Source organism: Dunckerocampus dactyliophorus, chromosome 3 (assembly GCF_027744805.1).
Source record: "Dunckerocampus dactyliophorus isolate RoL2022-P2 chromosome 3, RoL_Ddac_1.1, whole genome shotgun sequence".
Lineage (NCBI taxonomy): Eukaryota > Metazoa > Chordata > Actinopteri > Syngnathiformes > Syngnathidae > Dunckerocampus > Dunckerocampus dactyliophorus.
The window spans coordinates 38656779-38673148 of NC_072821.1; the positions used below are offsets into that span (position 1 = coordinate 38656779).

At 45.0% G+C, this 16370-nt stretch overlaps 1 protein-coding gene across 4 annotated transcripts in view; it reads right to left on the bottom strand.

The window, feature by feature from the left end:
* Window positions 1-16370, bottom strand: part of LOC129178070 (A-kinase anchor protein 13) — a 105958-nt gene that overhangs the window by 64850 nt on the left and 24738 nt on the right. For all 4 annotated transcript variants that reach the window (XM_054769810.1, XM_054769811.1, XM_054769808.1 and 1 more), the window contains exons 3-9: window positions 12990-13143; window positions 11562-11725; window positions 11341-11500; window positions 5651-5834; window positions 3235-3430; window positions 1718-3020; window positions 1179-1252 (exon numbers count right to left, since the gene is read on the bottom strand). In XM_054769810.1, the coding sequence (XP_054625785.1) occupies window positions 1179-1252; window positions 1718-3020; window positions 3235-3430; window positions 5651-5834; window positions 11341-11500; window positions 11562-11725; window positions 12990-13143 (2235 nt within the window). The remainder of the gene's footprint in view (window positions 1-1178; window positions 1253-1717; window positions 3021-3234; window positions 3431-5650; window positions 5835-11340; window positions 11501-11561; window positions 11726-12989; window positions 13144-16370) is intronic.

A 16370-nucleotide genomic window follows, 5' to 3' on the forward strand; every position in this document is an offset into this window, starting at 1 on the left:
ATACATACCCGTATAGCTAGATACCCGCATAGATACACAGCCGTACAGATACACACCTGTATAGATACATACCTGTGTAGATAGATACCCGTATAGATAGATACCCATATAAATAGATACCGATACATACCCATATAGATACCCATATAGATAGATACCCGTATAGATAAATACCCATATAGGTATAGATACCCATAGAGATACATACCCATATAGATATAGATAGCTGTATAGATAGATACCGTATAGATACACACCCGTATAGATAGATACCCGTATAGACAGATACCCATATAGAGATAGATACCTGTATATTGTAGATAGATATCCGTATAGATAGACACCATATAGATACATACCCATATAGATACATACCCATATAGATATAGATAGATACCCGTATATTGTAGATAGATATCCGTATAGATACATACCCATATAGATATAGATACCCATATAGTTGGTTATATGGTTTTGTTCAGTTACATTTTTTTCATTGCACTTGCTAAAAACTAATGTTAAAATCTCGTCTCGTCCTCGTGGACCCGATGTCGTGTGTCGTCTCATCTTGTGACACGCCTAATATTTACCATGCAAAAGCGAAACTTGGACATATCATCACCCCACCCCGGCAATATGTCAACATCGGACATCCCCAGTAAGCATGCATACTGATGCGCTCTCAGTTTTCATAAATGCACGTTTAAAAGGGGTGTCACAAGATCTCAGGCAGGACGAGGGTTCACTCTGTGCATTGCTTTCAGCACATTGGCATGTCTGTTCCATAGAACAACAGCATGAACAGAGTGAGCCCTTTTGTCAGTCATACAGTCTTTGGTGAGGCCGCTAGCATACACACAGAGTGCAGAAGAGTGTAACATAGTAGAAATGATATTAGTGGATTGTCATGTTTTTTTAATTGCACTTTTATTAAAAGTAATGTTCAAAATCTCATCTCGTCTTGCAGACCCAATCTTGTGAAGAAGAGTGGAAACTACCAGTGTCTGTCCCAATACTTTTGTCAGTCTTAAAAATCAACAGGTTGGTGATTAATAGCACCTTCATGATACAGTTTTGCATGCAGTTTTAGCATTAGCAATGACGCATAACAATGAACACCATAAGGATCATAACAATAACAATAATAATAATAATAATTAGAGGCTTGCAGAGCTTACCGTGGAAGAATCGGGCTCATCTCCTTTTTGTGCTGCGCCGGTCACGGCGTGTTCAGACACGATGGCATCCCCCTCTGGAGAAATGCGCAGAGCACAACAGCACGGCGTCAGTGCGATGACAAAGCCCTCGCACGGAGAAGAATCAATAACAAGCGAAGTGAGACATTTTCATCCTGGCTGCAAATACACAGTGGGGTTGGAGCGGTGGCCGTGGTCGCCTCAGGCTAAAATAACTTTATTGTTGCAGAGATGTGATCTATGTCTTCATTTTCTACACTTGTTGGTTGTTGCTCCATTGATTTATCATCACGTGGTCATAAAAGCACTGGGTTTAAGCGGGAGTACCCTGCGACACTGACAAACATGAACAATGCTAAAAGCAATCCAATGTGGGTCAATGTATGCTAACTATGCTACTCAACAAAACATGCTCACATTAGCTTCATTGCTGACAAAGCATATTAGTGTCATATCTCATTCATTCTCATTCTCCTTCCCCTTACATGACGGACAGCTTTAGTAGCCAATCTCATGCTTACCTTCCTTCTGGTCGGTGCAGTTGGCATTTCGATCTTCCCCCACCCCCTCGTCAAACGGTTCTGCTGGGGAGCTTTGCTCCTCTGGCGCCTCAGATGTTTGGACGCTGGGCAAGGGCGGATCCTCAAGCTCAGAGGGGCTACTGAGGTCGGCGTCACCGGCAGGTTCCTCGGGCAGGTCCCGGTCTGATGGCAGGCAACATGTCCTGCTGTCGTGCGGCATCTCCACGTTGGTGGAGGTGTGTTCCTCCAGGGAGGCGCTTTCCTCGGTAGGGTGGAATATGTCGGTTGTGGAACTTCCAACCGACTGGAAACTGACGTCGTCGTCGCTGGACAGGCCGTGGGTGAGGCCCGAATCTGGGTCGGCCTCGGGCCGGGCTGTCTGCTCGGGCGAGCTCTCGCTCTTGACCAGACCCGTCTGAGTTTCCTCTGCAAAGGCCATGGACGCATCTCCCAGGGGTTCCGTTTCTATCAACGTAGAAGTGGCTCCATGCGGACTTTGCTGAGCCGGGTCTCGCTCCTGCTCTGTAGCGTAATCCCCGGCAGCTGTTTCCTGGTTTTCTTCCAAACTCTGTACGTCGCCAAGAGGTGGAACATCTGACTCCGTGGTTACGTCATCGCAGGCGACCCCGGTCAGAAGTGGGAGGTCCTCTTGTGCTGATAAGGAGGCCTTTGCTAAGCCTTCACGCTCTGCTTCCTCATCGTCTAAAGAAAGGCCGTCACAAAGCTCAGAGGTGTGAGTCAACACCTCACCTTCTTGCTGAGGCTCCTCGCCTTCAGCGTCAGAGCTGTCAGAGGACGAGGACTGGCCCATGACTAAACCTCCACCAGGTGTCTCCTCCCGTCTGTCCTGAGAAACGTCTTCTTCTGCTGCTGCTGCTTCCTGCTCAGATACGTCCTCTCCCTCTTTGGCCTCCCGTCCTTCCTCTGTGTCTGTTTCCTGCTCACCCCACCCTCCCGGTGGAAGGCTTCCCACAGGCGGGCTCCCCCCTTCTCCTGCACTCTGAGCTCCTCCGCTCCTCTCACGCACGCTCAGGTTGTGTGCGGTAACAGGCCGTTCCCTTCCCTCCGCCGAGGGCCGATAATCTCTCCCAGACTGGAGACACACCCAATCCTCCAGGGGTACGGGGCTATGCTCCCGGGGGTTCACAGACTCGCTCCAGTCTTCCTCCACGCCATATCCACGAAATTGGACAGAGTTTTCTAGCGTTTCGGCGTCGGGGCAGCTTGTTTCTACGTCTATGTCCTCACAGCATTCAGCTGCTGTGTGCAGAGAGTCGGCGTGCAGCTCCAACACAGAAACTCTCTGCGGGAAGGAAAGGGAAGAAAACTGGGATAAAAGTTTCTCGAGAGGAAACAAACACACGTGCTCTCCAGCAGTCAATCAGCAGCGACTGCGTGATTGCGTAAGCTGGAGTAGAACAAGCCTGGGGGGGTCAAAAGCCGAGGGCTCGGGAAAAGACAAACAACGTGTGGAGTTCTTGTGGAGATCGGGGTGCCAAAAAGGGGGCGTGACTCACCTTGGTGTGGAGATGATATGTCAAATGAAGCAGCTGCTCCACGCTGCGGCAAAGGGCCGGCGGATCGCGGCCCGGCCGGACGCTCTGCGTCAGCGTGTGCGTGCGCAGCCGGGGGAGGTGACAAGCGACGCGGGCGTCTGCCGGGACCAGCTGGACACACTCCGGCCCTTTGTCCGACTCGGTGGCCGCCTCAGCCCTGCCGTGAAATAAACACTTAGCTCATCCCTGAAGGAGCTCGGACCTGATTGGAGCGTTTTAACAGTGAGGTCAGCTGATCCACGCTCCCCCTTTTGCTGCCCTAATCCATTTACACTGACAGCACAGAACGCCATTGTGGTTGCTGATGGCTGCTTGAAAAGATACCGGGTCAGGCAATAAAAACGATGTGCTTTCTTGCATATGACAATAATATCACACGTTCTCTGAACTTGCAGACTAAAACAACCTGAGGTGCAGTCAAAACCTGCTAACTTTTTGCCGTGTTCAATCAGCGTCACGTCATAAAAAACACATAAAACCATAACCGCACCATTTAAAGCCCATGAAAAACAAATCCTTGCACTCACAAAACACTCACGTGAGCGATAACAGTGGTGATGTTGGGACACCACACTACTGCTTGGCAGCTGGTGTGTGTTAGAAGTAGGGGTGCACGATAATAATCCGACCCATATGAGGGAATTACGACACCATGTCATATGACGTGGGATGACATTATACATGACATCAGTGAACCTACATGGCCCTGTGTGAAAAAGCGATTGCCCCGCATGTTAAAACATAACTTAGCTGAGATGAATTGAGATCTATCAGTGTGGAAAAGGTTATAAAGCCATTTCTAAAGCTTTGGGACTCCAGCTAACCACAGTGAGAGCCATTATCCACAAATGGCCTAAACATGGAACAGTGGTGAACCTTCCCAGGTGGGGCTGGCCAACCAAAATGACCCCAAGTGCGCAGAGACGACTCATCCGAGAGGTCACGAAAGACCCCACAACAACATCCAAAGAACTGCAGGCCTCACTTGCCTCAGTTAAAGCCAAAACCACTGAATAAAAAGAAACAAAGGCTTGTCTAAATTATGCCAAAAAAACATCCTGATGATCCCCAAGACCTTTGGGAAAATACTCTGTGGTCTGACGAGACAAAAGTTTAACTTTTCGGAAGGTCTGTGTCCCATTACATCTGGTGTAAAAGTAACATTTCAGAAAAAGAACATCATAGCAACAGTAAAATATGGTGGTGGTAGTGTGATGGTCTTCAGGACCTGGAAGACTTGCTGTGATAAATGGAAGCATGAATTCTGCTGAAGGAGAATGTTGGTGACCTCAAGCTGAAAGCAACTTGGGTTCTGCAGCAGGACAGTGATCCAAGACACACCAGCAAGTCCACCTCTGAATGGCTGAAGACTTTGGAGTGGTCTAGTCCAAGTCCTGACCTGAATCCTATTGAGATGCTGTGGCATGACCTTAAAAAGGGAAAAGCCTCCAATGTGGCTGAATGACAACAAATCTCCAAACTTCCTCCACAGCGCTGGAAGAGACTCATTGCAAGTAGTTGCTGCTAAGGGGGGCCCAACCATTTGTTAGCTTTAGGGGGGAAATCACTTTTTCACACAGGGCCATGTAGCTTTGGATTTGTTTTCTCTCTTAATATAAAGTTCCAATTAAAAACTGCATTTTGTGTTCAGTTGTTTCAGTTCTAAAGTGGCTCCCGTCTGTTCTGGCGAGATGTAGCAGGCAATGATTTGCAGAGTTTTTGTCCGAGAGCGGACACCGCCCAGCCAGGCAGCGCCGTTTGCACAACACTTGGGTGGACTGCAAGCGGCGGCCGCCGGTGACCTCACTCCTCGTGAGGAAAACGACACCGCTCGCCCATGAAAGAACGAGGCTGCGCGAAGTCCGCTTTCCCCGCCGGGGAGGAGGCGGCTGGTGAGATTTACAACGAGAGGAGCTCCGCTTGAAGCCGAGGGCTCGGTCCGTTTCAACGGAGCCGCTGATATTACGCAATAAAAACAATGTGACCTCATTAATCAGTCAGGGAGACAGGAAGCCATGTCATCACATGCTGTCCCTTCGCCATTTCAATCTGCAGCGTGTGTGTGTGTGTGTGTGTGTGTGTGTGTGCGCGCGCGGTATAACACATCATTAGACACACAAGTCGTAACCCGGGGTTTTGTGGGGTGGAATAGTTTCCCATCTCTATGGTTTCCCATGGAAAAATACTGAAAGACTTTTTGCCCTTAAGCAGACGTTTAAGCAAATTAGACTTCCTCAATGTTCACGTCATCACGGCCAACGACGACTCACTCGCACATTTGCGTATTTATGACGCAACTCCAACATGGATGACAAGTCGTGGGTCCTTATTTCAAAAGGATTTATGACGACTTCCAGGGTCCGTCAGGAGGACTTACTGTGCGAGGAGCTCGTGGAGGCTGGCGTGGCCCCGTATCGCCGCGACGGCGGCAGGGGTGTGCCCTTGCCTGTTGGCCAGCCGCGCGGCCTCTCCGGCTCCCGGCTGCCGCAGCAGGAAGTTGGTGACGCGGACGAGGCCCCGGCGGGCGGAAAAATGCAGCAGGGTCTCGCGGGGGTCCAGATCTGAGGAAACAAGAACAGATGTTTACAGGTTTAACTCGACTGTGAACTTATGAAGATCGAGTGACGAAGAGTTGTGTGTTGCATGGCAACTCAAAGGCTCTGCCCACATGCTATGCTGTAGGCCAAAATCCTTTCTCATCATCGAATCGTCTGGCATACCCGATTCCAGTTTGGGCTCATTGAGGCAAATTGCCAAAGACGACTCACTCGCACATTTGAGGCAAATTGCCTGGGAAGACGAAAAGAAAAAGACAAAAAGTACGACCTGTGGCTTTACGAAAAATGACTTCAAACCAAAAATGGTCGACTTCCTGTTTGATTTCAGACATGGGTCCTTGTGACTTCGCCATGCATCCTGTCTTCATAGAACTTTATCTTGACAACAGCTCTCAGAGGATCATTTGTTTCTCATTTTGCTTTCTTTTGGGACCCTTAGAATTCAAAATGAAATACAAAATACCGCAGGAAATGAAATACGCAATGAGAAATGAATATGAAATACAAAATACAACATGAAATTAACTACAAAATGAAATGAAATATGAACCGAAATGAGAAAAGAAATCCAAAATCCAAAATGAAATACAAAATATGAAATCAAATGAAATAAAAAATGCAAAATGAAATCTGAAATATGAAATCAAATGAAATACAAAATGTAATGACATACAAATTCTAATGCAAAATACAAAATACATACGAAATATGAAACACAAAATGTGAAGTGCAAAACAAAATATAAAAAATGAAATGAAATGAAATACAAAATGAAATGAAATACTAATTGAAATTAAATGCAAATCGAAATGAGAAAAGAAATACAAAATCTGAAAGGAAATACAAAATATGAAATAAAAAATAGAAAAAGGAAAATATATTAAATTAAATAGGAAATTAAATGAAACTAAATGTAATAAAAAATTTAACACAAAATACAAAATGAAATGCAAAAATACTAAATAAAAAAATATAAGTGAAAAAATATATATGTATAATAAAATATACATGTCAGTGACATAAGTCATGTATTCATGTCACACAGTCCACTTTTCCATCTGACGATAAACGACTCTGCACTGGCTGACACGGAGGGACATGCCGCAGACAGCTGAGTAATGGAACGGCCGCCGCCCCCACCTGTAGCCCACTGCGATCCATCACCTGACAGAGCTGATAAAGCTGAGAGGAGTCCCGCTCATCTTCCCACCCCCACAGATCGCGGGCGAGCTGAGAGCGTCCCTTGCGTTGAGGCGCCGACACATGGCGAGACGCGGCCTATTAGAGAGAGCGTCACGCAGCGGAGAGACAAGCGCCACTCGCCGTGTCTAAAAAGAAGATGTCACACACTTCCAACCTGCGGACGCTTGAGGATCTTATCTGGGTTATCTCAGGCGACACTGAGATGAGGCGTCTGCAGCGACAGCAAAGAGGAACTGGAAGTTGGCTCAGTCAGTCTGATACAGGCGACATGACAGCGCCGAGACTGAAATATGTTTGTTTGCTTTCCATCAGACTCCATGGCGGGAGAGACATCTTCATTTCATTAAAGATGCCATTTACACCGCCTTGCTGCCATCTAGGATGCAGCAGACTGCATCAGTCATCCTCGGCCGTGACACGTCATCCATGGAGGACTCCTGCCGTCCTTGCTTTCTTGTTTACCTCAACGGTGCAGTACGTCATCGTCATCATCATTATTATTATTATTATCATCGCATGGCGTAAAGAACGCATTGTGTTTCATCTACTGCTGGGGTGTCCAAAGCGCGGCACGGGGGACACAAATAGAATTGAACAAGAAGACTTGGAAAAATCAGCAATAATTCTCCAAGAATAAAGTCAAAAAATTTTTTTTTTTAAAGTTGTAATCTAATGAGAAAAAAACTGTAATTTTATGAGAATAACACCATAATGATTTCAACCACTGTAACCTCAGGACTGTTCCCCCCAAATATTACCAGCATGTGAACTTTCCCACGAGGGAAAATAGCATCCTGGACCAAGTCTACAGCAACATGAAAGGTGCTTTGAAGGCTGTTCCAAGACCCCACTTTGGAAAGGCCGACCACATCTCCATATTCCTTTATCCAACATACAGACAACTTCTTAAACAAGCTCCCCCTGTAAGTATAGCAGTTAAAGTGTGGAATGAAGAAACTGATCAAGTACTTCAGGACTGCTTTGGCTGCACAAACTGGGATGTGTTTAAAACTGCAGCGGGGAGGGAAGATTGTACTGTTGATTTGGATGAATATGCTTCTGCTGTTACTGGCTACATTAGCACATGTATAGAGACTGTTACCACCACCAAGTATTACAGAAAATACCCTAATCAAAAACAGTGGATGAACTGTGATGTAAGGGCTAAGCTACGTGCTCGTTCGACTGCATTTGTCATGGGCACCGCTGATGACTACAAAAAGGCCAGATATGACCTGAGGAGGTCCATACGAGAGGCCAAAAGACAGTACAGACAGAAGCTGGAGGGCTACTATTCCACCTCAGACCCTCGGCGTATGTGGGCGGGGCTCCAGCAAATCACAGACTATCGACAGCAGAGTAGCGTAGCCACGTCCAGCCAAACCACACTTCCAGATGAGCTGAACGAGTTCTATGCCCGCTTTGACACCCAAACTCCTGATGAGCAGAGAGGGTGGCTGGACTTGGGGAGCACACAGGACTCACCTCTCATGGTGACATCAGCTGATGTGCGCAGGGTTCTGAACAAAACAAACCCACGAAAAGCAGCAGGCCCAGACAACATCTCAGGACGTGCACTTCGGGTTTGCTCATCAGAGCTAGCTGATGTGCTTGCTGACATACAGACCCTTTCCAAAAAAATTGAATGTCATGGAAAAGTTGTTTAATTTCCATAATTCCATTCAAAAAGTTAAACTTTCATAGATTATAGATTCAGGGCCCACAATTTAAACGATTTCAAGTGTTTATTTGTTTATTTTTACGTAATTTGGGCTTCCAGCTCATAAAACCCACGAAAACAGGAATTCAAAAAATTAGAATACTATGAAGAAATCAGCCCGAATTTTGCAGGGCATGAATGAAACCTTTAAGTTCCTTGGCACACACATCAGCGAGGACCTCACCTGGTCTCACAACACCCAACAAATTCTGAAGAAGTCCCAAAGGAGACTGTACTTCCTGAGAAGACTGAGGAAATTTGGCATGTCCACCACAATCCTGAGTTGCTTCTACAGATGCACTATGGAAAGTGTCCTTACCGCCTCCATCACTGTTTGGTACGGTAACTGTACAACACGTGATAGGATGGCACTCCAGCGGGTGATCAAGACCTCACAGAACATTGTTGGGGCAGCCCTCCCCTCACTGCAAGACATTTATAAAACTAGAGTCCTACGAAGAACACACAACCTCATCAAGGACAGCACACATCCACAACACTCATTATTCACACTCCTACCGTCAGGCAGACGCTACAGGAGTTTGAAGTCCAGGACCACAAGGCTGGCAAACAGCTTTTACCCACAGGCCATCAGGCTTCTCAACCAAGCACTCACACACGCCGCACGCAACACACGCACACACTCATAGCACTTTATTTATTTATTTATTTATTTATTTGTATTATTTATCTGTATTAATGTCTCTTCTGTTGTTGTTGCTTAATTTATTGGTATTTATGTTTCTTATGTTCTTATTCTTTCGTGTGTTTTCTTTCTTTTCTTGGGAGAATGAACAGAATAAGAATTTCATTGCATAGTAGAACTGCTGTTTTACTATGCATATTCAATAAAACTCTTGAATCTTGAATAATATTATGAAGAAAACAATAACGTCATGTTAGTAGCATAAAGTTCACATATTAAAGAAAGACCTTTTTATTTTTACAGTTGTAATATTATGAAAAACAAAACAGCGAATAAAGTTTTTGGAAAATTAGGTTGCAGAAAAAGTTATATTGTGGGAATAAAGCCATACAGTAGTATTATTTTTATTGTTTTTATTGGTCAGCAGCAGACTCTAACAGTATCATTTTACAATAAAACTTAATATAATATGTAGCAAAATCAGCCATTTTACAAGAATAAAGTCAAAATATATATTAAAAAAGGTGTAATCTAAGGGGAAAAATGCAATTTTATGAGAATACATAATATTATTCAGAAAAATAAAATCCTTTTAGAAGCATAAAGTTCAAATATTAAAGAAAGCCTTTTTTACAGTCAGAATATGAAAAACAAACAAAATGACGAGTAAAGTTGTCGTTTTTGGAAAACAAAGTTGTAATAGTTAGGAGAAAAAACGTCAAAATATTCTGGGATATTATGAGAAGAAAATGATGACAATGAAGTGGTGGTAAACTACATCTGTATCCACAGCTGCCCTGGACTATTCTGACAGAAATGTGGCTGCCAGTTTGCACCGCTGCGACCACCACCAAACATTCATTCACCAGTGGGGGGCAGCGTGGGTGAAGTGTTTTGTCCCAGGGACACGACGACAGTGACTGGCTGGAGGGAGCGAGGATCGAACCGCCAACCTCCCGGTTTCTGGACGACCCGCTCTACCTCCTGAGCCAAACTTAGAAGAAGAAAAGTTGTAATAGTTTGGATAATAGGGGGAAAAAAAATGAAAAAAATAAAAGAACTGGAATTTTACGAGAATTAAGTCAAAATAATAACAAAGAGTCATATTCTAGCAAGAAAAAATGTCACAACTTTACAAGAATGAACTATTAAATATTATAAATACATATTATGAGGGAAAAAAGAATGTCATTTTAGTAGCATAGAGTTGAAATATTGAAGAAAAACTCATATTAAGAGAAACAAAACAAAATAGAGTTAGGTTTTAATATTATGGGAATAAAGTCATAATATTATAAGAGGAAAACTTTATTTTTTTTTAAGAAACAAGTTGAAATGCAGTTGGATGCAATTTGGAATGCTGCATATTTCTATGTGGCACAAACATCCATATAGGAACTAAGTCTGAAACTATGGACCAATGGAGTGAAAGTACAAACTGGTTTGTAGGGGGTAGGTTTGTTTTTTTATGTTTATCATTATTTTGCTGCACTCACTCGCACACCAATAAAATATCATCAGCGTATGATTTTACGCCAATATCAGCAGAGGGCATCTGTAGTTATACTGCAAGCATTAACTGTGTGATGTATATGAAGTTTATTGCTGTTGGATTTATGCAGGAGTCGTATTGCGTTGGCCTGCACTCATCTGCATATGTGATGCAACTTCCTTTAATTTGTGGCTTGTTTTTAGTCACTTGGTGTTTGTTTTTGTTGTTTCCATGAATATGTTGTAACTGTACAACATGTGCACATTGTGGGCTGGTTACTGCGAAGAGGCTCTTGTCATTACCCGTACGTGACTTTGAGATACAGAAAAAAAGAAAACCAAACGCCGGATGTCTTTTTTTTGTCCTTCCTCTTCCCTGTTCGCTCACTCTGTGTCGCTATTTGTCCCGCCTATACGCAAGCTAAATCCAAAGGAAAGGTGGCTCTTACCTGCATTGTTCCCCAGCAAGCTCCACCCTGGAGGCAGCGCCATGTGGTGGAGGGCCAGCGCCAGACTCTCGTCCAGACGCTCGCACTCCTGCAAGGGGATGTGACACTCGTCCAGGAGCAGCGCCCCGTCCAGCCCGTCGCTCCGGCCCACCGTGCTCACCTTGGGGGGGGGGTGAAAGTCAATAAGTGCCGATGTGGGAAGTGTCTCATGTGAGCCTCACCAGGAACTGGGCCATGTCAAAAGCCAGGTCCTGAACAAAGCCGAAGCGATCCTTGGCCACGGGAGCCACACTGGCCCGCCGCGTCTTCAGATCCTCCGAGGCCTCTGGGTCGCCAGGCGACGCCAGGCACAGGGTGACCGACACCTCCTCGCAGCAGTTGTGAGCTACAGGAAGAAGGGAAAAGTTGCGTTGAAAGCCATTTTTCAGTTAAAATTACGACATCTGACTCAATCCTGAGCTAGGACAGGAGGACACACACAGTAAAAAAAAATATACAGTATATATATATATATATATATATATATATATATATATATATATATATATATATATATATATATATACACACACACACACACACACACACACACACACACACAGTATATATATTCCGTGTTCTATAGCCCTTTCACATTGGAGGAGGCTTTATTCTGGCCTCACATTACCCAGACAGCATGAGGAAGTCAGGGGTTATTATTGCAGACACACAGCGACAAAGACAGAAGACATAATCAATGATTAATCATCTTCCCCTCACCCCAATTTTCAACAAATATGTGCTGGACTGAGGAGAGAAAGCGAGGGAGGTTTCGCTTGGCCATGGGTCCTTTTAAGCCAAACCCCTCCCCCCAACAAACCATTCATCCATTTCAATGTTTACGTGTAGGGCGCGTTGATTTCTGCATTGACTAAATAAAAAGGTAAGAAGGACTGGAACAAATTAGGATTTGATTGATGTGTCCTAATGAAATATCATGACGTCACTACTATCAGGAGAACCAGAGTATAGAGGGGGAGGAGCCACCTGCTGTGGCCCAGAAAGGTGCACTGTATTCGGCACACGCTCCGAGCAGCCTGCGTGACGCCACGGAGGTCTCTGGCAAACCTTTTGCACTTCTCAAACGCCGCAGTGCTGGCATTTCTGACAAGTTGTTTTTTTTCCCCTTCATTGTGGAGCATGTGGTACTATGCGGGGTGTAATTTCATGTCTAGAGTACTCTAATAATGTTAAAAACGGTATTTAGTAGGTCAAACAGGTTTTTATGTCTTATTTTCTCTTATTATGTCTACTATATTGGGTAATAGGAGTGTAAAGGTGACTATAAGGGTGTTACTTCATGTGTAGAGGGCTCTAATGCTGAAAACCGTATTTAGAAGTTGCTAAACAGGTTTTCTTTGCCTAATATGTCTTATTCTCTCTTATTATGTCTACAATATTGGGTAATAGGAGTGTAAAGATGACTATGGGGGTGTTATTTCATGTCTAAAGGGCTCTGATGATGGTAAAAATTGTATTTACAAAGTCATAAACAGGTCTGCAACTGTTGTTTTGCCTTTTCGGTAAAGAAGAGCAGCATTCGCACTATACAACTTTATTCTTTCTCTCTTTAAGTGCAGGTGAAAGTGTAAGCAAGTGAGCAGCTTTACCAGGACAGAGCGCCTGCAAGGTGTCATGGCCGCTCCGCAGGGTGCTGGTCAGGTGCCTCTGCGTGCTGCCAGCAAACAGCAGGAAGTAGTCGCCGCCCTCCTCGTCCAGAGCCAGCTCCTCATGGGCGAGCTGCACAGTGATCACGCAGCGGCCCTGGAAGATGAAATGCGGTTCATGAAGCAAACGTCTGACTGAAACATTAACCACGTAGATTATCCTGCATGGTGATGCCACACTACAACATCAAAACACATAGGCGCGCGCACGCTCCTTTGCGCGTCCGGCTGTTTTTCCAAAGTCACAATGGCCCGGCTTGTGTCTGAGCACCGTGTGGAATGACGTGATGTCAACCGAGGGCAGAGTGCAGAGAAAGAGCGCGATTGTTTGGAACCAGCTTCTTTCCGCCGAGGGACGGCAGCTTTATTGACACGGACGGAGGAGGCACGATAATGGGACGCTTCATCTCGTCTCAAATGTGACAATGTCCCCGTCGCCATCGCTGCCCGACACGCACAGCCCGGTCAGAGGTGCTTCCTACTCCTTTTATATAACACGCTAGCCTCAGGGCCTTGCTTCCAATATCAATATTCTGGACTATATATGATATTTGTAGTGTTAAATGTACATTTCTGCATTCAAACTAATAACTCATAACTAGGGATGCACCAATATGAGGGAATAATGACATCATACGGATACAACTGATATAAAAAATAGCTCAGATAACCCGTAATTTAAAAAAACGTTCCAAAGAAGTAAGATTACCCGTACCGTGCAGGTGAGCAAAATCAAGCGCTCCTTTTTTGTCCTGCCGGTGATGTTAGCGGCCTGTCGTAACTTCATTCATGGGGGGGAAAACCACATGGAGCATACAAAAAAACTTATCCGCCGCCTGAAACGGCAGCGCTGTAATATTTGAAAAGTACGAAAGGTTTGCCAGAGACCTCCGTGGCGTCACACTGGCCGCTCGGAGCGTGTGCCGAATACAGTGCACCTTGCTGGGCCACAGCAGGTGGCTCCTCCCACTCTATACTCTGGTTCTCCTGATAGTGGTGATGTCATGATATTTCATTAGGACTAATCAATCAAATCCTAATTTGTTCCTGTCCTTCTTACCTCCAGGTGCGCACAAACTACACTTACATCTCAACTGAAACAAAGTATATCAGTGCCTGATTTCATGTTGGTCTTGAGAAGCAGAAAGTTATGGGTAGTGGTTTGAAAAGAAAGACATGGCGCGTGTGCCCATGCAGCGTGTGTGGGATGGAGAGGTTGGTATGCAAGGAGAGCGTTTGGTGGTCACGCTGAGGGCGGATTAGTGCAGTAAATGAGATGTAGATAGGTGGAGGCCGGCAGCCATGACATTCTCTCCATTAAAAACTCATCTCTTATCTCGGCCCAGATTGGAAATTAGAGTTTGCTGCTGCTGAGCAGATTGAAACCTCGGCGGAATTGTGACTCGGCACTCCGTGCCGGAATGAAAAGGTATTAGCGCGGAAATAAGTTCCGCACGGGAGTGCGTGGGGGGGGCGTGGGGAGGAGGGAAAAAAATAGCGGTTGAAATGATTTCTGACAGCAGCAAAACAATGCTCTTTGCTTCCTGCCTCCAAATTAAAATCCATCATCCTAAATACAATTACAAGGCAGAGACGTGCCGAAACAGACGCCTGCAGTCTCAGTGGCGATGGATGCATCTGATGACTGCATTTACACCCCTCAACCACCAGGACGCCCACGCAACGACATCTCCCATCTTCCACTGCTCTCACACAGCTTAACACCCTGCCTTTACACAACATCTTTACATACACAGACAGGATCTTTGACTACACTACCATTTCTACACTAGCTCCTTAACGACAGAGACCTCCTGTCCTATAGAGGATCTTTGACGGCCATTTTTGTAGTCGGTAGTTAAAATCATCAGAGTGCTCCTGCTGTATAGAAGATCTATGATGAGGATTTTTGTAGTTGGTCTTTAAAAACAGCAGAGAGCTCCTATCATCTAGAGGATCTTTGACTAGTGTTTTTGCAGTAGGGTCTTGAAAAAGCAGAGCAACCCTGCCATAAAGAGGACCTTTGACTTGTGTTTTTGATGCTGGTCTCTGAAAACAGTCGAGTGCTCCTGTCATGTAGAGGATCTTTGACTAGTGTTTTTGCAATAGGCCCTTAAAAACATCAGAGCGCTACTGCCGTACAGAAGATCTTTGATGAGCCTTTTTGTAGTTGATCGAGGAAAAGGCTTCTTGAGACGTCATCTGTACTTCTGTGAAGAAGGTGTCGGACGTTTCGCTCCTCATCCGAACAGCTTCGTCAGCGAACTAATAAGTGCTGGTAGCCTAGGCCTTAAATACAAGTACGAGTGGGCGGAATTGGTGTGCCAACACCCTCCTCCTATTGGTTCCTTACACTAGGCCTGGGCGGAGTAGTGGTATAATCCTCTCCTGCTATTAACACCTCCAATAAAAGGGAAGTGTCGCTCCCTGAGTTGGGTATGAACGACTCTGATACTGGCTCGTTAGCATCTATTGTTCTGGCTCGGCCCTGGCTCCACCTCATTTGCAAGACTAAGAGCTGTGGGTTTTGGTCTCAGTAACCTGCTGAACACAGGGTCCAAATTAAACCTCAAACCACCATTCCGATTCAATGATGGGTTCTGTTGTTTGACAAAAATAGCTTCCTTTACTCCTCTTTCAAACCATCTGTTTTCTTTGGCCAAAATCTTTACCTCGCTGTCCTGAAAAGAGTGATTGGTAGCTTTAAGGTGTAGATGTACTGCTGATTGAGGACCACTAGAATTGTCCCTGCGATGTTGATCAAGCCTTTTTTGGAGCATTTGCTTAGTTTCCCCAATGTAGTGCTCTTTGCATTCCTCATCTTTACAGTGGATGGAATAGACCACATTGCTCTGTTTCTGGTTTGGAGCCTTGTCTTTAGGATGCACTCATTTTTGTCTCAGGGTATTTACTGGTTTGAAATAAGTTGGAATTTTGTGTTGCCATAAGATCCTCTGGAGTTTTTCGGAGACCCCCGCTACATAAGGGACTACCACTCCTCTCCTTTTTGCTTCTGTGGGCTTTTGGGTTTCTTTCCCTACTCTCTTCTTTTGACATTTGTTAAAAGCCCACCGCGGGTACCCACAGGTTGAGAGCGCTCTCTGGACATGATGTGTCTCCTTTTTCCTTCCCTCAGCACTAGTTGGTATTTGTTCCGCTCTATGTTGGAGGGTCCTAATAACCCTAATAAAGGTTAATTATCTATTTTCCATGATCCCCACCAAACCATCTATAATTTGGTTCAAGTCATGAGATTCATATATAAATAAATTTCTTTGGAAAAACAAGCCAGCACGAATAAGTCTCAAAACGTTACAAAAATCT